A 27,500-nucleotide genomic window follows, 5' to 3' on the forward strand; every position below is an offset into this window, starting at 1 on the left:
TCTACACTGCTCTACTTTACTGTGTTCTACACTGCTCTACTGTGTACTACACTGCTCTACTGTGTACTACACTGCTCTACTGTGTTCTACACTGCTCTACTGTGTTCTACACTGCTCTACTGTGTACTACACTGCTCTACTGTGTTCTACACTGCTCTACTGTGTTCTACACTGCTCTACTGTGTTCTACCCTGCTCTACTGTGTTCTACACTGCTCTACTGTGTTCTACACTGCTCTACTGTGTTCTACACTGCTCTACTTTACTGTGTACTACACTGCTCTACTGTGTTCTACACTGCTCTACTGTGTACTACACTGCTCTACTGTGTTCTACACTGCTCTACTGTGTTCTACACTGCTCTACTGTGTTCTACACTGCTCTGCTGTGTTCTACACTGCTCTACTGTGTACTACACTGCTCTACTGTGTTCTACACTGCTCTACTGTGTTCTACACTGCTCTACTTTACTGTGTACTACACTGCTCTACTTTACTGTGTTCTACACTGCTCTGCTGTGTTCTACACTGCTCTACTGTGTACTACACTGCTCTACTGTGTACTACACTGCTCTACTGTGTTCTACACTGCTCTACTGTGTTCTACACTGCTCTACTGTGTACTACACTGCTCTACTGTGTTCTACACTGCTCTACTGTGTTCTACACTGCTCTACTGTGTTCTACACTGCTCTACTTTACTGTGTTCTACACTGCTCTACTTTACTGTGTTCTACACTGCTCTACTGTGTTCTACACTGCTCTACTGTGTTCTACACTGCTCTACTGTGTTCTACACTGCTCTACTTTACTGTGTTCTACACTGCTCTACTATGTTCTACACTGCTCTACTGTGTTCTACACTGCTCTACTGTGTTCTACACTGCTCTACTGTGTTCTACACTGCTTTACTGTGTTCTACACTGCTCTACTGTGTTCTACACTGCTCTACTGTGTTCTACCCTGCTCTACTGTGTTCTACACTGCTCTACTGTGTTCTACACTGCTCTACTGTGTTCTACACTGCTCTACTTTACTGTGTTCTACACTGCTCTACTGTGTTCTACACTGCTCTACTGTGTTCTACCCTGCTCTACTGTGTTCTACACTGCTCTACTGTGTTCTACACTGCTCTACTGTGTTCTACACTGCTCTACTTTACTGTGTTCTACACTGCTCTACTTTACTGTGTTCTACACTGCTCTACTGTGTACTACACTGCTCTACTTTACTGTGTTCTACACTGCTCTACTGTGTTCTACACTGCTCTACTGTGTTCTACACTGCTCTACTGTGTTCTACACTGCTCTACTTTACTGTGTTCTACACTGTTCTACTGTGTTCTACACTGCTCTACTTTACTGTGTTCTACACTGCTCTACTGTGTTCTACACTGCTCTACTGTGTTCTACCCTGCTCTACTGTGTTCTACACTGCTCTACTTTACTGTGTTCTACACTGCTCTACTGTGTTCTACACTGCTCTACTGTGTTCTACACTGCTCTACTTTACTGTGTTCTACACTGCTCTACTGTGTTCTACACTGCTCTACTGTGTTCTACACTGCTCTACTTTACTGTGTTCTACACTGCTCCACTTTACTGTGTTCTACACTGCTCCACTGTGTTCTACACTGCTCTACTGTGTTCTACACTGCTCCACTTTACTGTGTTCTACACTGCTCCACTGTGTTCTACACTGCTCTACTGTGTTCTACACTGCTCTACTTTACTGTGTTCTACACTGCTCCACTGTGTTCTACACTGCTCTACTGTGTTCTACACTGCTCTACTTTACTGTGTACTACACTGCTCTACTGTGTTCTACACTGCTCCACTGTGTTCTACACTGCTATTTTTCATCAGCCAGTCTAAGAGTATATGTAAGTCTGTTTTCATTCTGATTTGTCAGAGGTAGTTGAGAGGAGTGTTGGTGTGGGGTAGAGGTGCTGATAGCCCCTCCTTCCACCAGGCCTGTTCAAAGACCCGGCCCAGGCCCACCGTCACTAACACCTCCAGACATTGACTACTGGTCCCTGGCATTAACGAGCCTGCAGTAGGAGTCAGTAGTACTGGAGGTTTACACACTATAATCTCTTGTCTTCGCGTTAAGTCAATATTAGACCACCGGACCACTGTAATATATATATCTCTTTCGTTATGAAACACGCCATTCTTTTGTTCTTTCTTTCTTTCTTTTTTCATTCTCACTCCCTCCGTTTCTCTCTTTTTTTTCTCATAAAAACCAAAGAACACACAGCAAATGATTCATTTGATGCTTCAGTGCACACTTGCCTCATCACTCACTTTTGTCCTCTGCCAAGTGCCCCATTTCCCAGTTTGTTTACACGAGTGAGACGAACTGAGGTTTCGCTCTGCTGCTGCGTTTGGGAAGCCCAGTGGAGAGACTCTCGTCAGGCCACACACAGTGACACACTAACGCTATGAGGGAATGTCGCGGAGAGGGTTAACCAGCAGGAATACTGGGATACAGGAATACTGTAAGTCTGCCACCAAAGGGGATGTTGATCTATTCTAGTAGTACCGCCATGGTTAGAGGGAGAACGATGCAATCCAGTGGCCCTCGTCAAACAGTCTTTTTTCGGTCTATTTATTTCGTATTTTTGAGACGCTGCCTAAGTATGTCATTAAAGCAGAATGCCACAATAGTTTGCTGGGGAAAGATCAACTCCGTAAATCTTTTTTTTTTTATGTTATTTTTCCCTGGTCGCTTTGCAGAATGACTGTTTTGGTCATTGAGATCATCATATTGATTTAATACTACTCTTTAAATACTCATATAAATGATGACTGCAGAGTTGTAAACAAACTCATGGAAATGGCTTCTTGGATTTTTCCTTACAAACAACGATCAATGAACGCTGATGTCTTTGAGTGCATCATTTTAGTACAGCGGTTACGTTTGAGTGGCCCACCAGGACATTTTTAGTGAGGGGGAAGTAAGAAACAGGCCTCACTCTCTGCATGTCCCTTAAAACCTTCTAGAACATGATACGGCTACAAGAAGGCCCACTAACCCAGCAGTCAAAATAGAGGTAGAAGTGGGTAATGGATGTGACGATTTCCTAAAACATGAAATCTCAGAGAATTGCAGGGGCTTTGTTTGGTCCTATATGCTGAGGGAAGCCATACGCAGGGATGGAATTAGATTTTCTACTCTGAGGCTCCTAAATCACACAAAATCCCCTTCCTCAATCTCTCTCTCTCTCGCTCTCTCTCTCTCTCTTTCTCTCTCTCTCTCTCTCTCTCTCTCTCTCTCTCTCTCTCTCTCTCTCTCTCTCACTCTCACCGTCTCCCCTCCACCCTCTCTTTCTACTCCTCTCTCTGTATTATACATGGAGAAGAACATAACCATTGAGGGAAGGGTCAGCCAGAACAAACATTGTTTTTGTCAGTCAGCAAATGAAACACCTGGATTTGGTAACCCAAAAGAGATATTTTACATCACTGTGACACTCAGGATAAATGCAAGATAAAATTGTTTTAAAAATGTCTGCTGTTACCAGAGTAAATCAAACATCCGTTTTTATTAAAGTTCCTCGGAATTTATGTTTTGAATCAGAGGGGCTTGCGTTGATCCAACAGATGATATTTTAAATAAGCTTGGATAAGTTCTCATGTTCAAAATGGTCTCAGACAAAGTGTCATAATGTGAAAGGGAAGTTTAAACAGAGCCCCAGAGTACCGAATCAACTTTGAGGTGGATTATTGTTATTTTCTAAAACTTCATGTTAAAGTGATATTTGTCATTCTTTCTGTGGGAAAACCTTGATGGATATTTCCCTGTGTCCCAAATGATACAGCGTGTATATCGTATAACATGGGAGCTGATTTCCCAGAAAATGAGAAAATGTCACATCCAATGTCATTAGGGAGAATAACTTGTTTTGTGTTTGCCGAGTTGCATGGGAGAACGAAAGATAGAGAGAAAAAAGAGAGAGAGAGCAAGAGAGAGAGAGAGACCAAGGGAGACCGAGGGAGAGAGAGAGAGCGAGAGATGGATGTTAGTGAATTTGAGCTCTAAAGAAGTGTGTCTGAGTACTCTATCCCTGCCGACCACGGAGCCCTGGGCTGTCCGTCACGCCGGTCCTGTGTGCCAGTGGTTCTACCTTCAATCAGACTCCTCTGGAGGACAGCGCTGGCTTGGCTGTACCCTGGGATAGCTGTGTTTTCTGTTAGAGGAGAAACCATACTGCATCTGTATTGTGGTATCTGCTGACTTCTGTGTACAGCTTGTGGTTCATTCCATAAATATCTGTGGCTCCTCTGATGTTATTCTCAGGGTTTCTCCTCTGTGAGAAATTCTACCGCAACACTTGTATTTCTCGGCCTGCACTTAAAGGTTTAGTGGGATTAGAAGTTTAAAAAACGGTCTCTCCCTACCATACATTTATGGGCATTTTATGTATATAATTCCCCTCTACCATACTGTGATGGGGAGTGGGGGGGGGGGGGGGGGGGGCTACATTAGTACGACTGAAGAGAATCAAACAAGTAAACCACAGCTCTTCTCTCTCTCTCTCTCACACTCTCTCACACTCTCTCTCTCTCCCTCTCTCTCTTTCTCTCTCTCTTTCTCTCTCCCTCTCTCTCTCTCTCTCTCTCTCTCCCTCCCTTTCTCTTTCTCTCCCTCTCTCTCTCTCTCTGACTCTCTGGTTTGTTTCTCTCTCTCTCTCTCTGACTCTCTCTCTCTCTTTCTCTCTCTCTTTCTCTCTCCCTCTCTCTCTCTCTCTGACTCTCTGGTTTGTTTCTCTCTCTCTCTCTCTCTCTGACTCTCTCTCTCCTTCTCTCTCTTTCTCTCTCCCTCTCTCTCTCCCTCTCTCTCTCTCCCTCCCTTTCTCTTTCTCTCCCTCTCTCTCTCTCTCTCTCTGACTCTCTGGTTTGTTTCTCTCTCTCTCTCTCTCTGACTCTCTCTCTCTCCTTCTCTCTCTTTCTCTCTCTCTTCTTCTCTCTCTCTCCTTCTCTCTCTCTCATTGACTCGCTGTTTACTTTGTCCCATCTGAATGAGTCTTTGTAATAAGAGCACACATTGGCTTTCCCGTTAAGAGTGTCATCCCACTAACACTATGAACACAATGTCATTAAATCCCCTTTAGTACCCTTCCATACGCGCCCTCCCCCCCCCGCGCGCCCCCCTCGCTGTGACTCTCTGGGAGGCAGTGCTGGTAGGCCGTATCGCGTGCCTCGTCGCGCACAAGGTGAGGACCTTTTTTTTCGGGGGGGACTTCCCGGAAAACGGCCCCTTGTGTTTTCTGTCCGGGCTGTCAATCAGGCCAGGGCCGGCGGTGACAGAGGCGGGCAGGATCACCCCTCAGCTGTCCCTGGCTCGTAAAGGTTCTGATCCGGAGGCCCCACGCTGGGGACCTGCCGGGCTGCAGCCTGCATGTGTGACTCCGGCGGCGGTGCCAGAACAGCGGCCCATCCTGTGGCAGGATGTAGGGTTTCTAAGAATACACAGCCTGCTACGATCCGCCGAGGCTCTCCCCTGCCCGGCCGCAGAACGCAACGACAATCTAAGATCTACTCTACTGGTGTTACTCTCTTTTTGGGGGCAGCGCGATGTGTGTGTTCCCACCTCGCTCTCACACATTACAGGCCCGGGCTCTAACTGCACATCGTGGTGTTTTGACATTCAAGCATCCTGTGGGTTGAGCCACAGAGAACCCTCTCTAGCCAGCCGGGGGGGGGAAGTAGAAACATGGGAGGACGGGCTCATTGTAATGCATGGAATGGAATGAGGAATGGTATCAAACACGTGCTGGATGTATATGAGGCCAGGCACTGGGCAAAGGACACGTTTTGGTATGCAGAGAGTAGAGATAGCGAAATGTGTCTCCAGTAGATCCAATTTCTTTCCGTCGGATTTATGTGGAAAGAGTTGAACACGATCCATGTGTCAAAATGTACGTTTTTTTTGGACAGCGTGCTAGAAATGACAGTTGTTCACATGGCAACTGTCTGTTTCCCCAGCAGTTATTAAAGCAGCATTGACATTGCAGTGATGAAAGTCAGACATTAGTCTCTCTGTACATGTTTACTAAACAAGAGATTGAACTGCAGTCTTCCAGAACCCGGAATCCTCTCTCTGGTTCCGTTTGGGTTTGTAAGCCCCTCCGTCAGGCCAATCAGGGCCGGGGGGGGCCGGGGGGTGGGGGGGGGGGGGGGGGGTGGAATGTGGTTCCAATCTCTCCGGATCACGGTGCTTCTGGCTGCCTCCGCACAGTGACATGTGTGGTGGGCAGAAGCAGCATTCCCGGGGTCCCAGACCCCCTCTCTCTGTCACACGGTAGGTGCACGGGAACGCTCGGAGTGGAGCGGAGCGGCACGGTGTGCCCTGGGGGCTGGGGGGTGGGGGTAGAGTAAACCTCAGGAAAGAATGTGCAGATGCCTTTTAGATGTCCATGTGCGAAGCCACAAGCACTCTGTGGCTCTGGAAACAGAATGGGATAATTGCTTAATGCTTGTCTAATAACAGGCACATTACAACCCCGGGGTGCCCAATTTGACTTTAAAGAAGGACTGCTCCGCCGTGGAATGGGCTCAAAACGCCCTCTTCCGGACTTTCTCCCGGTCTCTCTCTCTGATTTTTAGACCCCTGCTTACCTGTTTGATGAATGGAGGTTTATGTAACATTTGGATCAGAACCAACGGAACCCCCCCCCCCCCCACATGGGTTAATGTGTTGTACTGTAACTGACTCTGCTGCCCTACTGAGCCACCTACTAAAAACCAGCCCCTGCTGTCGGGGAGTTCTGTACGGGACAGTATATCCCTCTTAAAAAACGAAATCTCGGTCGACCTTCCTCCACCTCGGTGACGGTAAAAGCGGGGCCGCCGAAAACGTTTGTGTATCCAGTTACACACACAACAGGCAAAGCCGTTTGTCCAGGCCGATCAAGGTCAAGAGGTAGGGACGACAGACTACAGTACGGCATCGGAGCTTTAAGCTGCGTGGATGTGTAGAACTAGGCGCCGGATAACAGGGAATAGCTGCGTAGTCATGTTACCTAAGCCGCAGGTCCGTTGCTAACCACACAGAGAAACGTGAAGCCTCTGTGTTGTACTTAGCAGACAGCTCCACCGGGGTGGTCCCCTTTCTTCCCTCCTTGCCCGTGCTGCAGACCCAGGCAGCTCCCCCCCCCCCTGCCCGGACCCCGCCCCTGATAGCACGGCACGCAAACGCGGCTCTGGTTACGCACGTTTAACTGGGGCAAAATTATCAACTTGAACAAATATGCTTTGCTCGATATGTTTCGCCGAATAAAAACGGGCCAAGCATTGGCACGACTTGCCTCAATTATGACAACGTTCAAAGCGGCATTGTTCCCCTAGATTTTTCCATCTGAAACAAGCGAAACCATTTGAAGATTTTTTAAGAAGGTTGTTTCTGGAATCCCACACAGATTAGGCTGGTTAATGGATTGATATTATTGCCTTTTTAAAGCCACTTAGTTTCTGTTCAAAGAGGCGCAGGCTGGTTTGATGGAGTCCCCAGCTGAGAGGCACATGTTGGACGTCCGCCGGGAGCCAAAGCCCTGACGGAGCTCACTCTCACATCACAGCCACCATCTTCTGTGTGTGTGTGTGTGTGTGTGTGTGTGTGTGTGTGTGTGTGTGCCTGTGCCTGTGCCTGTGCCTGTGCCTGTGCCTGTGCCTGTGCCTGTGCCTGTGCCTGTGCCTGTGTCTGTCTGTGTGTGTGTGTGTGTGTGTGTGTGTGTGTGTGTGTGTGTGTCTCTGTGTCTGTGTGTGTCTGACTGTGTGAACACTGTGTGTGTGTGTGTGTGTGGGCGAGAGAGCGTGTGAGCCGCCGTGCGTGTGCATCTGTACATGCGTCAAAATCTCTGCATCACCAGTCAGTGATGTGTGTGAGTGTACACCCACACGCCCCCCCCCCCTCCCCCCCTTCCAAACAAGCATCACTGTCACATTAGAGAACTGCCCCTTCTGATCAACACTTGACTAACCAGAGACATGTGTGGAGGACTGGGGGGTTTGTTAGAGTGCTTTACGCATTAGATAGTGGAATCTTAGATTGTTAAATAGATGGGGACTTGTGAAATGTATACTGATACGGAGCTTAATGGTCCTTGTGGTCTGGGCTCCTCGGGAGGATGTGCCTGGGAAGGAAACATCTTACGTACACTCACAACGGCTCCAAAGAAATGTGTGCAAGATGGCATTAGTGTCAGTAGAAGGAAAACATCATGTGATGCCTTGTGTCAGCAATAACCCGAAGGACACACATCTCCCACAAGCCCGTTCACGTTTGCGTAATCCCGTTTACATTCAGAGAGAGAGGAGGAGAAGGAGAGGAAAAGCCTGTCGTTTAGAGACACAGTTTCACAAAAGGGAGAGGCCCCCCCTTGTTAGCAGTAAGCAGAGGTTTCCATTAGGTTTGGAATTCCGTTTCGGGAATTAGATCCTCGCAAACCCACAACAACACCATCCTGGTCCGGCGTCACAGAGTCAATAGCATGACATGGAATTATTCTTCATACGTGACGCTGTTTCTTACTGAGGGGAAAAGATGGACTTTGAACCCGAGCAGCTTATTGTGATTGTTCAGCGATATCGCATTTCGTCTCGTTTCTTAGTGTTATGCAGAACACTGAACCCTCCGGTGTGTGTGTGTGTGTGTGTGTGTGTGTGTGTGTGTGTGTGTGTGTGTGTGTGTGTGTGTGTGTGTGTGTGTGTGTGTGTGTGTGTGTGTGTGTGTGTGTGTGTGTGTGTGTGTGTGTGTGTGTGTGTGTGTGTGTGTGTGTGTGTGTGTGTGTGTGTGTGTGTGTGTGTGTGTGTGTGTGTGTGTGTGTGTGTGTGTGTGTGTGTGTGTGTGTGTGTGTGTGTGTGTGTGTGTGTGTGTGTGTGTGTGTGTGTGTGTGTGTGTGTGTGTGTGTGTGTGTGTGTGTGTGTGTGTGTGTGTGTGTGTGTGTGTGTGTGTGTGTGTGTGTGTGTGTGTGTGTGTGTGTGTGTGTGTGTGTGTGTGTGTGTGTGTGTGTGTGTGTGTGTGTGTGTGTGTGTGTGTGTGTGTGTGTGTGTGTGTGTGTGTGTGTGTGTGTGTGTGTGTGTGTGTGTGTGTGTGTGTGTGTGTGTGTGTGTGTGTGTGTGTGTGTGTGTGTGTGTGTGTGTGTGTGTGTGTGTGTGTGTGTGTGTGTGTGTGTGTGTGTGTGTGTGTGTGTGTGTGTGTGTGTGTGTGTGTGTGTGTGTGTGTGTGTGTGTGTGTGTGTGTGTGTGTGTGTGTGTGTGTGTGTGTGTGTGTGTGTGTGTGTGTGTGTGTGTGTGTGTGTGTGAGAGAGAGAGGCTGCTACCGAGAGAGAGCGTGTGTGTGTGTGTGTGTATCCTGTAGTTAAGCGGCGGTCGACACATGAGATGGCTGAAGTGTAGCCATGTCAGGCCTGGGTGTGGGCTCTGACCTTGCCCACCGCCACACACACACACACGCTCACACACACACACTCACACACACACACACACACACACATACATACACACAATCTGCACAAACACAGGAGAAGCCAGGACCCAGAAGAGGGGGAGGCTGGACTGCAGCCCTGCTGGCTGAGATGTTGAGGGCCTGAGGTGAAGGGAGCCGGTCTGAGGAGTGGGCAGGTGGTCCGTCAGCTCCAGTGGTCTCGGGGAGGAAGGGGAAGAGGAAGAGGAAGGGGGGGGGGGGTAGTGTCAGTGGTACTTTTCATTGAAGTGAGTGGGATGGGATCAGCAGCACCACTGCCCTAGAGTCAGGCCCTGCAGCCCAGACCCCCCCCCCCACACACACACACACACACACATACTCATACTCATACTCATACTCATACACATACTCACACACACACACACACACTCACACCACACACACAGGCCGGCCTCCACCGGCCGGCCTGGTCAGCTCACAGGATGTTGTACAGCATTTCCTGCCACCAGGGTTCGAGGAAGGAAGCTCAGCGTTTGCGATCGTTTGATGTGTGATCTCCACTAATTCTTTTCACGTGTGGTGTTTACTGAACGGCTTTTGTGTTCAACAGAAGCACTACTCTCTCCTCTCCACCCCCCCACTCCCATCCCCCCGCCCCCCCCACCACCGTCTCACATGTCTCCCTGCAGCCCTTAGCTAAGTGCCCTGTTTACTGTCCGGTGTTTTTTCGGCTTCTACAGGGGGTACGCTGAATCCCCCGGAGCCCAGAGGAGGGGGGACCTCTCATTGCGGCCTGTCTTTTCCCTCTTCCTGATGCTCACTAATAAAAGCAAGGCGCAGCCCCCCCCCCCGCCCGGCCCCCCAACCCTGTTTTATTTTGAGGTCTCCTCTATGTGTGCGTTTGATATTCAAGCCCCTTCGCTTCTTCATTCCGTCTTTTGTATTTTTCTTTCTTTCTTTCTTTTTTTGTTTTGTTTTGTTTGGGTGTTTTTTTTTTTTTTTTTGCTCGATTGGTGGGTTCTTCCTCTGGGCCCTTTTCATGTTGGCGTTTTGGTATGATGTTTGGCGTTGTGTCATTTGAGTGCAATGTTTTCACAGCGATGCGTGTTTAGAGCTGTGGTTTGTCAGGGGCTGCCCGGTGGGGGCATTTCCTCCTCCCTGCTCCACACCGCAGGCTGCCTGGTAGGAGCAGGACGTTCTGCTGTTGTGTTTCACTATAATATGTTCATTATGAGGGTCATTACCGTCCTGGGGTACTGATTCATGCCCCCCCCCCCTCCTCTCCCCTACCCTCCCCTCTCTATCTCTCCCTCTTTTTCTCTCTTTCTCTCTCACCCCCTACCTATTTCTCTCTCCTCTCTTCCTCTTTCTCTCTCTCTCCCTGCCTCCCTCTGTTTCTTTCTCTCTCTCTCTCTCCCCTGCTACGCTTTCTCTTTACCCTCTCTCTCTCTTTCTCTCTTGCTCCTCTTTCTCTCTTTCCCCCCCCTCTCTCTTTACCCTCCCTCTCCCTTTCTTTCTCTCTCCCTCTCTTTCCCTCTTTCCCTCTCTCCCTCTCTCCCTCGTGCACCCTCGTGCACAGTAAGTTTCTCACACACAGCGCGGTCCTTGCCGGTTATTGAATCAATATGTGGTGCCAACCAGCATAGGGAATAAGACTTTGGGTTGTCTTTGAGACCACTGGTTTTGTTTGACAGGGTCCAGATGAGTGATGTTAGTGAACACAGAGTGTCCTGTACCCTTGGTTTCAGCTCTGTGAACACGGTCTCATTCTCTTTGACATGGGGCCATTTCACCCACCTGTCTAGGAGGACTACCCACCTCCACATCACCTCTCACCTCTCATCTCTAATGCTGTCTCTCACCCTCCCAACCTCTCTCTCTCTCTCTCCCTCCCAACCTCTCTCTCTCTCTCCCTCCCAACCTCTCTCGCTCTCTCTCTCTCTCTCTCTCCCAACCTCTCTCTCTCTCTCCCTCCCAACCTCTCTCTCTCTCTCCCTCCCAACCTCTCTCTCTCACCCTCCCAACCTCTCTCTCTCTCCCTCCCAACCTCTCTCTCTCTCTCCCTCCCAACCTCTCTCTCTCTCTCCCAACCTCTCTCTCTCCCTCCCTCTCTCTCCCTCTCTCTCTCACCCTCCCGACCTCTATCTCTCGCTCCCTCTCTCTCCCTCTCTCTCTCACCCTCCTGACCTCTCTCTCTCTCTCTCTCTCTCTTTCTCTCCCTCCCTCCCTCTTCTCACGCTCTCTTTCTCTCTCCCTCCTTCACTCTCTCTCTCTGCCTATCTCTCTCACTCTCTCTCTCTCTCCCTCCCTTCCTCCCTCCCTCCTTCCCTCCATCAACAGCACCAGTAGTGGAATCACATGTTCCTTGAAGTGTCTTCACTTGCACAATGTGATTTTTCAATAAAAGAAAAAAGGAAAGACTCTCGTACAGAAATGTCACTTTGTATAAATACGCTCTGCAGGGCAAGATACGTCTCAGAATTATAAACACTCTTCCAAGAGCCATTCTGGGAGGAAGAATACGTTGATGTAGGAAGCATCTGCGCTGCAGATTATTCTAATTATTTTTTACCCTGTTTTCCTTGCTGCCAGAAATGTATTTGGACATTATCTCATGAGAAAGCGGTTATATCCCTGTTGTCTTGGGCAGCTCGGGGGCTTGGGAGTAAAATGACTCTCATACTGTATGTTGACCTCCAAAAAAAACTTGTGATTTGCACATACGTTTTTAATTCCATTATGTGGGAGCTTCCAGCACAAACTCATTGTACTTTGTTTCATTTTGCGTTTTGTTTATTTGAAGGAAATTTGAATTAGTATTTAAGGTCAAGGGAAACTGAGGGAGAAGGACCTACTGTTTTAGCTATCTGATTACATGTTTATGTAGCTTGTCTGCTAAACCTGTAACGTCAGTTAAACTAATCATATGTGACGGCCATTTTCCTGACTTTGTTTAGGAAAAATTCCATGCTTTATCCCAAAAAGGATAAATCCTTGATATGTAATCTTGCTGCTTTAAACATTTGACAGAATTCAATAATTGATGTAAGCGTCTCATAATCAACTTGAAAGTCCTCTGCCAAGGATGTCACTTTCATAGACAAAAAATTGCTTCAGAGTGCATCCTCAGAATATACAGTATGCATGCGTGTACTAATGGGAACCAGATTGACAATATTGAACCGCTTAATCAATTTAGGGGAAAAAACAGTAGTGCCTCATGATGTTGGATCCATAAAGCCGGCCTAATTTTACAGCGCCATAAAACACACTCCTTGCTGGAGCACGCATTGAACAATTTATAGGGAAAAGTAAATCAAGAGGAATGCCCGTCAGCCCTGCGTGATCATCATCCTGATTCCAAGCTCCGGTCATAAACAGTGGAGAGTGCGTTTCGCTGCGACCGGAGAACAGAGGCCGTCCTGGCACACGTGCTTACGTAGAGCTTCTCCACAGTCACATATGAAGTTCAACATCCTCACCCTGATCCATGTATCGGCTCATGTTTTGATAATCTGGTCATGCTTTTCGATAGATGCATGTGACGAGCAGCTGTAAAAGTATTGCTTTCTGATAGAATGCGTCGATCCATTTCAAGCTGCGTCAGACGTAATAAATCGTTTTTGCCTGGCCTGGGTCATTTAGACCCCTTTGTTTCAAGGGGTTGGGCTCAAACTCTGTCAATCAGAACAGTCACTCTGGCAGCTGTCTAGTCTAGCGAATAGCAGCAGCAGAGGTCTCTGATCTTTAATCCCAAAAGAGCATTATTTTCCTTTAATTAGTGTGTAAGTAGCATCAAGGTATGCGCCTGCTTCACTTTAGCACGATGACATCAGAACATCTGAGGTTATTCCAGATCCCTGCCATGTTCCAGTTATTAATAATCTATTCCATGCATGTGTTTAGCATTTAATTAAGGATAAACCCTTTCGAATTAAAATGGTGGTTGGAATTACATCATTCCAAAATTGCTTAGTGGGACAAAATGTGGTTTCAATCAGGTGGAGGAAGTCAACAAGACATTCCCTTCACACCTCTGCATCAGGGGGCCGGGCTCTACAATTCTGCCTGACATGTTTTATAAAAGCAAAATTATGTCCATTTTCAGAGGGGAGACGCACATCGGATCTGTTACTAAGAGAGGAAGTGATTTCACAATTGCTACCCACCCTGTTTTATGGGGAAAAAATGGTGGCGTTCTCTGTTCAAGTATGTAATAATACAGAGCACAATTCTGTCTTTTATACGGTAGTAAGTACAATATATGCTCATTATGTCTTTATGCAAAACATAAGTTAAAACATGCATACGCACACACACTCACTCACACACACACACACACACACACACACACACACACACACACACACACACACACACACACAGCATACCTCCTACAATGACTTCCATCAGCAACTTCAATTGTAGACAGAAGTGGATCCAAACACATTTCTCAGGAGATCCATTGCAGATGTCTCGTAAGAAGCCCATAAATGAGTGTCCCTATTACCCAGGAATGCTCTGTGTTTAAGGCTACCTGCTTCATCTGCACCACGCCATCTGAGCCACAACAGAAACTAACCAGACCAGAAGCTCTCTGAATGAAGACAACATGTGTTTGTCTCATCAAGTGAAACCGTTGCTCTCAATGAGAGATTGCAGAGCTCTGTGAGGTAGTAGACCAGAGAAGAAGAGCTGTAGGAGGTAGTAGACCAGAGAAGAAGAGCTGTAGGAGGTAGTAGACCAGAGAAGAAGAGCTGTAGGAGGTAGTAGACCAGAGAAGAAGAGCTGTAGGAGGTAGTAGACCAGAGAAGAAGAGCTGTAGGAGGTAGTAGACCAGAGAAGAAGAGCTGTAGGAGGTAGTAGACCAGAGAAGAAGAGCTGTAGGAGGTAGTAGACCAGAGAAGAAGAGCTGTAGGAGGTAGTAGACCAGAGAAGAAGAGCTCTCTGAATTAGACCAAAGAGGAAGAGAGAAAGGAGGCATTGTGTTGCAGTGTCCCTATCTGTGTATTGACTATAGGGACCACCACTGTGACTGATTAGAGACAGATACATTATTTATCCTTATCACAAGTTGAGACGCTTGACTTTGATTGTCTTTAATCAATGAGATGATGAGAGTCTCATACTGTAGGCCGGCATGATTATGGAATTATGTCTCTGTAAACAAGGACAGGGCTGCAAGCAGGATGAGAATTGCATCAAGATAACTAGGTGAGCCTGTAAATTGTATTAAGATTGATATCTTTTCCAGGCAATGATGACCACATGTTAGTGTCTTCGGAACCGTATGTTCAATACGCCATGTTTATAACTACGTTATTCTGACATGTAAACCACATGGGGAGATAAATGACTTCTGCAATTAAGATGTTGAAATCAAAGTGCAAACAGCGACTTTTAGTATACATCATTACACTATAAACAAAGCACTTTCCGATAACTCTTCAATTTGACTCGTCTACCAACGTCAGGGAGTGAAGATTCAGATCCTGTATTTCAACACTGGCGTTGAGTTAAGCCCCTCTTGTTTACAAAAGTAATTGTTACCCCCTAAGATCTTCTGTAAATATGATATAATTGCCAAGTAGGAATGTCTTTAAACTCTAATCAGCTAAATTAATAACAGGCTCCTGTTAGGGATAAGCGGAGGAAACAGGCACTGCTTTTAGTGTCAATAAATGGGAATAATTGATGTGTTTCTCATGTCTGCTATGACATCGCGGCTATCAGAGAGAGGGAGAAGGATTCTCAGGCAGATGGGCTGCAGTTTCTCACACCGTGTGTGTCCACTTGTGCTGACAGTGGAGGCCCGTAATGGTGCCCTTTCCACTGAAGGCTTTTTGTACTGTATGGGTGTTCTGGTGATGGGATTTGCATTTGCCCTGAAAAGAGCCCACTTAAAGACTACCACAAGTCAGAAAGAGTTTTTCATTACATAAGACTATGGAAATGACTTTCACAGCTTCCTCAGTGTTCCAGAAGAGCGTCTGATGTGTGGCTTTCATTCATGACATGACGCTCATCGGAGATCACACTCGAAGTGAAAGCTATACCGTGACTAAATCCCAAATTTAGCTGACTCGTTGTTTCTGCAGCATCACATTCGGAGGACTGCTTAGTGTTCTAATTTGGAGCCCTAATTACTATAATTGTAGATGCAAATTAAATGCAATTGGACTTGACTGGGGCAATAAATCTTGGCAAAGTTGCTACTCAGAAGTCACCGTGCTTTGGCAACTTGGAGTGGACCACCGTCAAGTTAGGGTTCTTAGCTTACTAAGTAATTGCAAGTTTCATGAATCATAATTGTATGAATTCCACCTCAAAAGTAAGTGGGAGACTGATCCAGACCCAAGAGCCCAGAGTGGTCTTACTGGGCCAGAACTCTACAGCCTAACTGTTGGAGTAATAACATGGTAGAGCTGCTGGGTGCTAATGGTATTTGGCAAATTATATTTAGAACCATTGAAAAATAATAAAATGTGCCAACCACAATTGGCCACTAACTATTACACAGCCTAATTTACATCTGAACAGCATTCTGTATACATTGCTGGATACATATAAGACATTTCAACCAAGCGCTATCAATCCCACTCAAAATGAAATGATGCAGCAGAAAAGCTCTGCCCCATTAGCGTGTGTGTGTTCTTCCAATTTAAATATACAGTAGTAGGGGTCTGCACTGAACAACGCACGCACACCGCTCGTGAAAAATAGCATATCTGTGTATAAAGGTAATTTAGCTTGACTTTTCCCCGAGTTAAGCTTGCTTTTGGAACGGAATACATGATAGGCGACTGAAACAGGAGGCCCACCTTACACACACAGCCTCAGTATGTGTAAGCAGACATGTATTGCATGTGATTGCTGGGGAAATGGAGTGAAAAGCAGGTCCGGGGTGTCGGGGTTCAGATTGCGGGTTTTGTGTGACGAGATCCAGGAGCTCGCAGGCTGGTATTACCCCGGTGCTTCCTGCCCTTGTGGCCTGGAGGGGGGAGGCTGGAGGGGGGGGAGGGGGGGTCTGCTGAAGCCAGGGGCCACGTTATTAACCATGCCCTGCAGGAGCCCTGCCAGGGCTGAGCCCAGGGCCCGGCCCGCACGGGGCTCCCACAACCCCACTCCAGATCTCACTGTGGTTTGTTTTATTACCTTGAACCACGGTTAACCTTCAAAACCTCCCGATGGAAATGGAGGCCTCCCAAGTTTCTCTTCCTCGCATCCCCCTCTCCCCTCTTTCTCCCTCTTCCTCACCCCCCTCTCTTCCCCTCCTCTTCTCTCTTTACCCCCACCCCCCTCTCTTTCTGTCTCTCGGTCCTCTCGACCCGCCTCCTCCTTCTCTCTCTCTCTCTCTCTCTCTCTCTCTCTCTCTCTCTCTCTCTCTCTCTCTCTCTCTCTCTCTCTCTCTCTCTCTCTCTCTCTCTCTCACACTCCCTCACCTGCCTCTCCCCTCCTCTCTGTCTTCACCTCTCCTCCTCCCTCTCTCCCTGGCTGATCATAACAGAGTCAAAAGGTTATCTGGAGGCTGTGCAGTAGCCGGGGGTACGGTACCACACGTTCCACCTGAGGGCTGCATGCTCTAGAGGTGTGTGTGTGTGTACGTGTGTGTGTGTGTGTGTGTGTGTGTGTGTGTGTGTGTGTGTGTGTGTCTGTGGTTGTGTGTGTGTGTATGTGTGGTTGTGTGTGTGTGTGTGTGTGTGTGTGTGTGTGTGTGTGTGTGTGCGTGTGCGTACGTGCGTGCGTGTGTGTGTGTGTATGCGTGTGTGTGTATATATATATATGTGGGTGTTTGTGGGTGTGTTGTGTGTGTGGGTGTGGGCGTGGGCGTGCATGTGTACACCTTCCCTGAGCACTCTCTGAAACGCAGCACCCCTCCAAGGCCTGCAGTCCGTTAAGTGCCCAGTCCTCCCACACATCCACCTAATAACACAAATTATGATTGATGCGATACCCAGCGTTTACCATGGAATGTTAAACACAGTTTTTTCACTTCAATTAATCGACATTTTTGTAAATCTCTGCACATTCTCTGTCTTCACTGGAATCCGGTTCATCTTTTTTTCTTTCTTCTGTGATGCGGCAGAAATGGATGGCATTTTCCAGGCCTCAATCCTTTTAGTACATTTTGCAATATTTTAACTATTTTGGCTCTACTTTCTTTCTGAAAACGGCCGGGCATAGAAGAGGTTTTGAATCTGAGCCATGATGTTGGGAGAGAAGCCCTCATATTTCAGCTCTGAAGTGAAATCTGTTCAGTGGCTTTTAGGAGTTAAATTGGGTTTAAACTGTGTCAGAAGAAGAAATGTTTAAAATAATAGCCACGATGCCATGAAACAGAACTTTCTTACTGCTGAGCTTTTGATCCATCTTTATAAATAGCAGAATTTTGTCGTAAAAATATTTTTTTTCTTTTCCTGCAATTAAAAAAAAAAGTTTGGCTCAGGAACAAGCACCAGGCTAACTTCTCATGTCGGAGCTCTCTCTGCCTCCCTCATCTGTGTCCATGTGTCATTTATGACTTGTTATTTTCATTTTCCCCCCATATTTTTCCATATCACAGATGGTTCATAATGGCATGTGGGACCTAGCAGAGGGGTGTGTTCTCTCCACCTGCGCTGCTCTGTATGTTTTCAGTGCAGCCTTGTATATGGTGGGCAAGTGTGTCCCGTGCTTTCTCAGAGAGAGGTCTTGACCGAGCGGTGTGGTCTTCACATGACCAATCAAACATGTCAGACCGGTGTGTTTTCCCCTCATGTACAACAAGAGAGTCTGGCTCCAATTATTATTGCGCCCCAAGGGGAACTTCCAAATTCCTCCCCTCCTCATTTGTCAAAAATGAAGCTCATGCGTTTCCTCAGATTGGCTGAAATATGTCTTTTGATATTAAATCACGGCGTTTCCAACTGGCTGCATGACCAAGACAAATGTTTATCATATTTATTTATGTCATAGGAGATGACCCCGCTCCTCAGAAATGTGGAGAGTTGGCTCGAGACGCCGTGATATGTTAATTATGAAAAACAGTCTTCTAAATAAACTGAATTTAGGAGATGATTTGGACATCATATGAGGTAACTGTGGTTAGTGTAATATGAAAAACACTTAGAAAAAAGAGACAGAGGTAGTGTTACAAATGGAGAAATGAATCTAGGCTGACACATCCCACCCAAACATCTGTAGATAGATGTGGTTCCAAACGTTGATTAGGGATCCATTCGCTGTTTGTATGTCATCAAAACCAGTTAAATCCAGTTACACACCTCTCATCTTGTATGCTCATTGTTGTTGTACTTAGTGCTCATTGTCATAACATTTCGGTCTGGTAATGACTTTCACTATGCGGCTAAGGAGGGAAATGCTATATGAAAATTGCCATTGACGTTTGCCGAAACAAATAAAACTACTCATGCTGTCACAACATCTGTTGCCGCTTTGAGCTCTTATTTATGCCCGCTTAAGCTCTCATTTGAATTCACCAGAACAAATAAACATATCATAACTGTGAATGGCCTGATGTCATATGCAGATGTACATTTTGATGCCTTCACTCATGAATTCAGCAGGATCTTGTCTCTCAAAGCAAAATAGATGACATCACTGTTCTCTCCGTCGGTGTCGCTGACTCGATTTGACTGCGAGAGAGAATTGACCGCTGACTTTGACATAATATCTCTCCATCTCTGGTGCTTTTCTCCACGTTGTATATAGAATGCCGGCGTTCCTGGGAGGAGGGAGTCCTCCAGACTACCGTGCTGTCCGGCTGAGTTAAACACTGTTTACTGCTAATGCTAACTCGGCATAAATCAGTGCTTTTAAAAAGGCAAATGATTTCACCTGAGGGGCCGTGTTATTTATCTCCGCCCCTGGCTCTGCCAGCACTTTTAATTTGGTCGTAAATCAGCCCCCGAATGAAGCGGCGTATAAAAGCTGTGCTACTAGCCGACCGCAGGGCCGTTAGGGCCCGGTGCCAGGGCCTCCTCTTTACTGCTGCTGCAGGAGAACACACTACCTGGCCTGCTGATAGAGTTACATGCCCACCCAGGGCAGGCTGCCCCCTCTCCCCTCATGTGATCAGGTCCTAACTTTTCTAATGAGTCTTCGGAGACTGAAAGCAAAACACGGCCTCCCGTGGAATGCTTTTGTCCCCCACACACCACACGCATGGTTAGTGTTAATGAGACGACCAAACAGTGGCTGTCTTGCCTTGCCTACAACTGGTCGTGACACATGAACAGCTACTCGACGCGGAGAAGAAGCTGAGAGTACGACTCGCCGCGATACAAGTCTACATGACGCACCACCACAAATGTGCAACAAAGAGGCTCTGAGGTGGGTTAGCAGTGGCTCCCTGTCAGCTGTGTTATTCATCACGGCCAGGCTCCAGTGATGCCCGTATCCTGGGCTGACGGTGGCTTGACAATTTCCCAGCGTAATGGAGTGAAATGAGTCCCAAGGGGGGGTTTGTGGGTAATGGTGATCACATGCAGAAGGTGGTATGGCCCAGTACCTGTGATGTCAGCGTTCTATGGTCATGGCTGCAGCAGGTCAGATTACCCTGGGAGAAAGGGCCTTTTTCATGGAAAAATCCGCAGAGCGCAGATAAAATAACAAAGAAAACGTTGTTTCCACAACACAGAATTCGGATTGTTTTGTTACTGCAATTCCCTGTGTTCCCCTGGCCTCGTTTCAAGGTTAAAACAACAGCGTATCAAACTTGGAACCGTAGTACTACTCCCAGATAGGAACGGCCCCTGACGCGATAACGTTGTGAGTTTGACAAGCGTGAACCCTCTGTCTGTGTCTCCCTGTGTGTGTGTGTGTGTGTGTGTGTGTGTCTCCAGGCGGGCCTTGAACCTGGGCATACTGAGGGACCCGGGCTCGGAGGTGGAGGACCGGCAGTACCAGGTTGACCTGCAGTCCATCAACATCGGCACGGCCCAATGGGAGCAGCTCAAACCGGAGAAGGAGGGAGCCAAAGGCGGCGTGTCGGCAGAGAGCGAGAGGAACTCCCAGAACCCTGCTCTGGAGTGGAACATGGCCAGCAGGTGAGGACTAGCAGATCCCAGTCGTCAGTCCAGAACTCCCCATTTTATACCCTAATTACACTGCCGAGCCGAGCCCGGCCGAGCTATACTGGGCAGCTGTACTGCGCTGGGCTGTTTACCCATCCGCCACTTTACATCACTCGCACTCACACTCATACCCACGGTTCTTAAAATTGAGATCAGTGTCTCTCCCTGTACTGTACACTGTATATACGGCCTTGCCAGGAGGGGTGCTGTGTGTCTAAGCTTATGTTAATGTTGTGTATCCTCCGAGTCGTCGTGTGGGTTAGAGACTTTCGCTAGGCCCCGTCCCATGCAGCTTCTCCATAGAAAGTCATAATTACAAACCTTGTCATTTTTTATAGACCCGGGAGCTAAAACAAGCACAAGTTTAACGTCCTGTTTGGCTTGCGTCCTTTTTTTTCACTCGTGTTTTGAGAAGAAGGAGTCGGGGCCCAAAAATCACAGAATCACAGGCAGGAATTCCAGATTTGTTCCCTGTCAACTAAAAATAACCTCTCTGGAAGAATGCAGCATACTGTAACGCAAAAGCAACACGGGCCTGATTGAGACAGAGCGTGCTCAGGTCATTAGGGCTTTGAATGAGACACACACACACACACACACACACACACACACACATACACACACACACACACCCCTCTCCATCATTGTGTAGGCCTCACCTTCTTGCCAATGCTGCAGAGCCCTGGGGTCAAGCCTGTCACCCTGAGATCTCCTCCGCAGCATGATTGCCTGTGGAGTTCGGCCAAGAGACATCAAGGCTGCTGGACCCAGTGCAGTCAGGCCTGAAGATTTCTATTATTGCAAGGAGTAGAGCCTCATTTACTGTACTGTGCCCCCCCCCCCCCCATCCCCGCCCCCCATCCCCCCCTTCCCCCCTCTCTCCCGGTAGCTTTGGCCTCCCTGCAAAGCTTTCTTGCGTTTGACTGTACGACTGTAGCCATCACAGCAAGGGATAGTCGTAAAGCAGGCCGTCTGGTGCTGTGAGCTGGAGCTGCTTTATATACACTCTTAGTGTGCCTGCCGGTCCAAAAGCCCAACTAACCATAATTTCTCAGCGTGTGAACTGCAAATGTTTCAGAAGGAGGCTTCTGGGAGTGAGTAGCAGGGTGTTGTGGCAGTACCGACTAAATGGCAGATGAGGTGAGACTCTGGGCTCACACACACGGCTTCTCTCCATGATGGATGTCAATTCCACGACACTCCACCTTCAATTCCCATACGAAGGTTTCCGTAGGAAAATGGGGGGTGCGGGAGGGGGGGGGTCACGGTCAGGTCTTGGAAATGTGCGAGTCTATTTTCAGTAAACATTTGTCCCCATAAAACGGCAAAAAATGTGAAAGATTGAGCACCGTTAAGTTTACGGCGGAGAGTCCTTGTGTGGTCAGGCCGGAGCTCCACTCTGCATTGCTGTTGTTAGGGCTTTTAATGGCACTTGAACGCGTGCTTTCCTGCCTCATAATTTATCCCAGCCAGTAGCTCTTGTGTTTCCCCCGACGGATATGACAAGCAGAGACTAGAGGCGCTGTAGGAAAAAAGGCTCACAGTGCTGTACTTGTATATTCCAGGGCCACTTCCACTTCTATAATTAAACATTTGATTTAGAGCGTTCCAACATGTGAAGGAGCCGAGTTCACACTTTTTATTTGTCTGTAGCGAACACACCGAGTCACTGTAATGCATTGTGACACACCACTTCCAGGGTTCACACCTTTCTACCCCCCCCCCCCCCCTCTCTCTCTCTCTCTCTCTCTCTCTCTCTCTCTCTCTGAGCTCCAGTGTTGGACGCTCGCTGCCGGCAGGATCACTGCTCACTCCGTTTTTCGGGTGAATTCCAGTAGTTGCGGATCTCCAACTCACTTCCTGAGGTTTTGTGAGGAAATTCCACCCACATCAGTCCGCTGACAGGATCTGTCCGCGTGATAGTGTAGGGTTCCAGTGTAGGAAAGACCCAGTGTTTGGGAGCTGTGAACTTTCTACCTTTGCTCCAAGCAGGCTCCTCCGTGTTGCAGAATTCCCCACTCTGTGTTCACATACCCCCAGACACACACATACCCCCCCAGACACACACATACCCCCCCAGACACACACATACCCCCCCAGACACACACATACCCCCCCAGACACGCACATAACTCCCAGACACACACATAACCCCCAGACACACACATACATACATACATATATACAGTCATGGCCAAAAATATTGGCACCCTTGCACTTTTGTCAGATAATGCACCACTTCTCACAGAAAATTGTTGCAAATACAAATGCTTTGGTATTCACAAGTTTATTTCTTTTGTTTGCATTGGAACAACACAAAAAAGCAGAGGAAAAAAGCCACATTTGATATCATTCCACCTAGAACTCCAAAAATTCACCGGACTAATTTATTGGCAACTTAATATTTTGTAGCACACCCTTTGGAAAAAATAACTGAAATCAATCGCTTCCTGTAACCATGAATGAGTTTCTTACACCTCTCTACTGGAATTTTGGACCACTCTTATTCTGCCTACTGCTCCAAGTCTCACACATTTGAAGGGTACCTTCTCCCAACTGCTGTTTTGAGATCACTCAGGTGTTATGGGATTTAGATATGGAAGCGATTGACTCATTGCTGGCCACTTCAGAACTCTCCAACACTTTGTCATAAACCATTTCTGGTTGCTTTTTGAAGTGTGCTTTGGGTCATTGTCCTGCTGGAAGACCCATGACCTCTGACGGAGACCCACCTTTCTGACACTGGGCCCTACATTGCGCCCCAAAATTATTTGGTAGTCTTCAGATTTCATGATGCCATGCACACAGTCAAGGCATCCGGTGCCAGAAGCAGCAAAGCAACCCCAAAACATCTGTGAACCTCCACCATGTTTGACTGTAGGGACTGTGTTCTTTTCTTTGGAGGCTTCATTTCGTTTTCTGTAAACAGTACAATGATGTGCTTGAGGTTTTTTTATCCACTATTCGAACAATCCTTCGTTGCAATCTTTCTTCATTTTTTCTCTTCCGTCCACGTCCAGAAACGTTAGCTAGAGTGCCATGGGCTGTAAAACTTCTTGATGACGTTGTGCACAGTGGAGACAGGAACATTAAAATCTCTGGAGATGGACTTGTAGCCTTGTTGAGATTGTCCGTACTTTTCCACAAACATTTCCACAATTTTCGTTCTCAAATCCTCTTTTTCTTTTCTCCATGCTCAGCGTGGTACACACAGACGCACAACACAAATGTTGTGTCAACTTTTCTCCATTTTAACTGGTTGCAAGTGTGATTTCTATATTGCCAGCACCTGGACCTTGCCACAGATGAGTTTAAATACTAAATTAAAGGAGCATTACATGCTTGAAATACAATTATTTCTTACGATTTTGAAAAGGTGCCAATCATTTTGTCCAGTTCATTTTTCTATGTGGAATGATCAGATTTCTCATCTTTTTTGTGTTGTTCCGATGCAAGCAAAAGAAATAAACATGTGAATACCAAATAATTTGTAATTGCAACAATTTTCTGGGAGAAGTGGTGCTTTATCTGACAGAAGTGCACAAACACACACATATACATACAAAAACACACACGCACACACACATACATACATACATACTGTACATACTGTACATACATACATACATACATACATACATACACACACACGCACGCACACACACACACACACACGCACACACACACACACACACACTCAAATTCCCAGTCCAAATCCCTCTGAGGGGTTTCCAGGCAGGGCTCTTCCCTGGCCTGAGCGCAGGGGCCACATGTCTGGTAAACGGAGCCGTGCGTCTCCCTGGCTGGTGAATGATGGCACCTGTCTGCTGCAACGGGACACTCACTGTTTCACCATGGCTCCCATTCACATTAACAACCACCAATTGGACTCTCACAGATCATTTCACCTTTGAATTAGTCCACTCAAAAAATATATACTATGTCAAGTATCCCTGGAGGGCAGTCGTAATGCACATTTGTGAAGCGGAATAGAATATGATATTGGCACTGGTTAAATACCCGACTCTGTAGGCCACCTAGAAACACGGCTTTTTCTAATCCTGGCCTGACTATAAATATTGGAGGCTATGCTGTTTGATTGTTTTAATAGCAGCAGATGTAGCAATTAACACCATCTTATAAAGCCCACTTGTATATTTGTTTTACTGCTAACAAATGTTCCCACAAATATGACTTGATTGTGGGAATGAACATTAACGAAATGGGGAAGGTTTATGTTCGACGGTCTTAGTTTGGGCTTGTGTATACAATTAGGGTGTGTTCCCAATAGAGAGTTGTCAAATAACCTCTCACTCTGTTCTTAATGCTCTTCTAGCTCAAAGCTAAAATGTGTTGGAGGACAAAATGAAATGCCCAGTTATGGAAATATTTCTCAGGTTGGTGTGAGCCTGTACATGATAATGGATTTTGAAGTCTGTATTTGGAGTTCAGTTTGACTGCACTGGTTTGAATTTGAACAGAGCGTTTTGAAATGTGTGCCTGTTTGTCAGTTAAGACAAAACAACACTTCAGTCGTGAATGTGCGTGCGGTTCTGACAAGTGTTGAGTTGTCAATGTTCTACAATGGTACACTTTAACACTTTACACATTTGGACGATTGGGCAACTGGTACCCGTTGTGAATGGTTTTAGGGTGTAAAGCGGTCTGATGTCCATATGTGTGTGTGGTCCTCAGTATTAGGAGACACCAGGAGAGGAGGGCCATTCTCACCCCCATACTGACCGACTTCTCTGTGAGAGTGACAGCAGCACCTGCCATCATCTTCAGCAAGCCTGTATCCCCCGACAACGGACAAGTTGAGGTCAGTACTGCGTGGAACACCATTGACCACAATCCTTTGTGTGCAGTCCTATAGTCTTTCCAGACATACAGTAAAGCAGATGGACTAGATGTAACTTCAGATACAACCACGACTTTCTCAAGCCATTATTAATGTAATATAATATAAAATATGCCATTTAGCTGACGCTTTTATCCAAAGCAACTTACATTACAATGAGAGCATACATTTTTCAGTATATATGGTCCCCGTGGGAATCAAACCAACAACCTAAGCGTTGTTCGTGCCATGCTCGTACCGACTGAGCCAACGAGCACCATAGCAACAGTAATAGCAATAATAGCAATATGCATTGATTATCCGTGTATTTACATAGTACACATTTTTTTTTTCTCAGACGAAGAAATGACTGTGAGAAAAAAGACTTACAGTCCATCCAGATTTATGTCTAAGGTACATAATTATGTATGCCTCTGTATAGTTGAGTATGTAACGGAGGATGTTGACCTAGAGAGTTCACCAGCATGCTTGGACAGCTGATGTTTTTGGCAGGCTGCTTGAGAGTTTCTCTGATTCTTTGATGCCTCATCTGTCCAGGCTAACGTCCCCCATGACGATGCATAACAGTCAATCTGTTCTTCACGCAGTGACACGCACCGTGATTTGTAAACTCCCAGAGATGGATGTCTGCGAGCCAGTAACAACAACACAAACAGAGGGAGTGGGTGATAGCAGTGATTGACCCAGATAAATAAATATATACATTATTCTACAATTAAATTAAAGGAAGGGCCGTCCTATAACAGGCTAAAAATAAGAGAGGTGGGGGGGGGGGGGGGGGGGGGGGGGGGCGGCGTGGTGGGTTCCGCTGCAGGCCAGCCAGGGGTCTCCCCGGAGCCACACCCCCAGTTCACCCCCAGAGTGTTAGTGAGTGATATCCCGTGATAACAGGCCCTGCAGGCAGAACACACAGGCCTGGGCTGTGGACTGGCTGTGGGTAGGTCCCCATGGAGGGAGGCAGGGAGAGAGGGAAAGAGAAGGGGATGGAGATAAAGGGGAGAGTTCAAGAAGAAGGGAGAGACGGAAGGAGAGAATGAAAGGGCCCTCGAGAGTGCTCATGTAGTCTCCCATCTCTCTCCCTCTCCCTCTCTATCTCTCTCTCTCTCTCACTCTCTCTCTCTCTCTCTCTCTCTCTCTCTCTCCCCTCCCCTCCACCCCTCTCTCCTTCTCTCGTGTCTGCTGCAGGAGATCGTGGTGTGCGGCCATTCCCTGGAAGTGAACATCACCACAAGCCTGGACGTGTTCCTGAGCGTGGCCCAGGTTCAGCTCCTCCAGCAGCTGCTGCGAGCCAACACGGTGGGGAGCGAGACCCCTGAGAAGGCCTGCGAGGTAAACCCGCCGACCGACCAGGGGAGGAGTAGGGGTCAGGGGTCAGGGGTCGGGGGGGGTCATCCTCCCAACATCCACCTCACCCTGTTATCGTTTCGCATTCGCCATTTTCCCAGGGTGCCGCTGATGCATCGGTCTTAATTGGAATTGGAATCAAGAATTCTCTCCCTTCTCCCACACCCCCACCCCACCCCCACTCTCTTCTTCCAGGGGGAAAGGGGAGTTAAATATTTACTCCTGTAGAGCAACACAGTTCCCCTAATCTTGCTTTAGTTTATCATCCTCAGCTGCAGCTTTCCGACTATTTTCTATTGTTTACAGAGCGGGGAGTCGCGGCGCCATTTGCACTGTCTGTCCGGTTAATAAAGCTTTTTAATGGAACACAATATAACAATATTTACCAGCTGTGGCTCTGATGGGAGTATGGCGTCAGGGGGAGAGGGGGAAATTAAGTGAGATACTGGAGAGGTTTCTAGTGTCATCATTGTCCTTTGTGATTGATTACAAGTGTGTGTGTGCTGACGTTGGCAAACTGTGGAGTACCCCGATCCTGGGTATTCCAGTTGCACTGTTGAGTCTGTCAGAGCAGGACACTCACGCAACAGTCCTTGCTCTTATAACAAACCCTGGTTGTATGTTCACACACACCCACCCACGCACACACACGCACCCACAGTGTACACAATATGCCAGATGAGCCGGTTCTAGTCCAGTAAACCCAGCATCAGTGAGGTTAAAAGCCAAACCAAAATCAACAGTGTGACACCACTGACAAAGCTATGGATTGTCACATTCGATTTCCAGTGTA

The 27,500-nt window shown here is 47.3% G+C and overlaps 1 protein-coding gene across 1 annotated transcript in view; it reads left to right on the plus strand.

Annotated features, from left to right (window-relative positions):
- Nucleotides 1-27,500, plus strand: part of vps13b (vacuolar protein sorting 13 homolog B) — a gene marked incomplete at its 5' end in the record, with an annotated part of 281,095 nt that overhangs the window by 168,180 nt on the left and 85,415 nt on the right. The window contains 3 exon segments of the mRNA XM_080541013.1: nt 20,272-20,475; nt 25,198-25,324; nt 26,549-26,692. Of these exon segments, the coding sequence (XP_080397139.1) occupies nt 20,272-20,475; nt 25,198-25,324; nt 26,549-26,692 (475 nt within the window).

Source organism: Nansenia antarctica, assembly GCF_963989245.1.
Source record: "Nansenia antarctica genome assembly, chromosome: 10".
NCBI lineage: Eukaryota > Metazoa > Chordata > Actinopteri > Argentiniformes > Microstomatidae > Nansenia > Nansenia antarctica.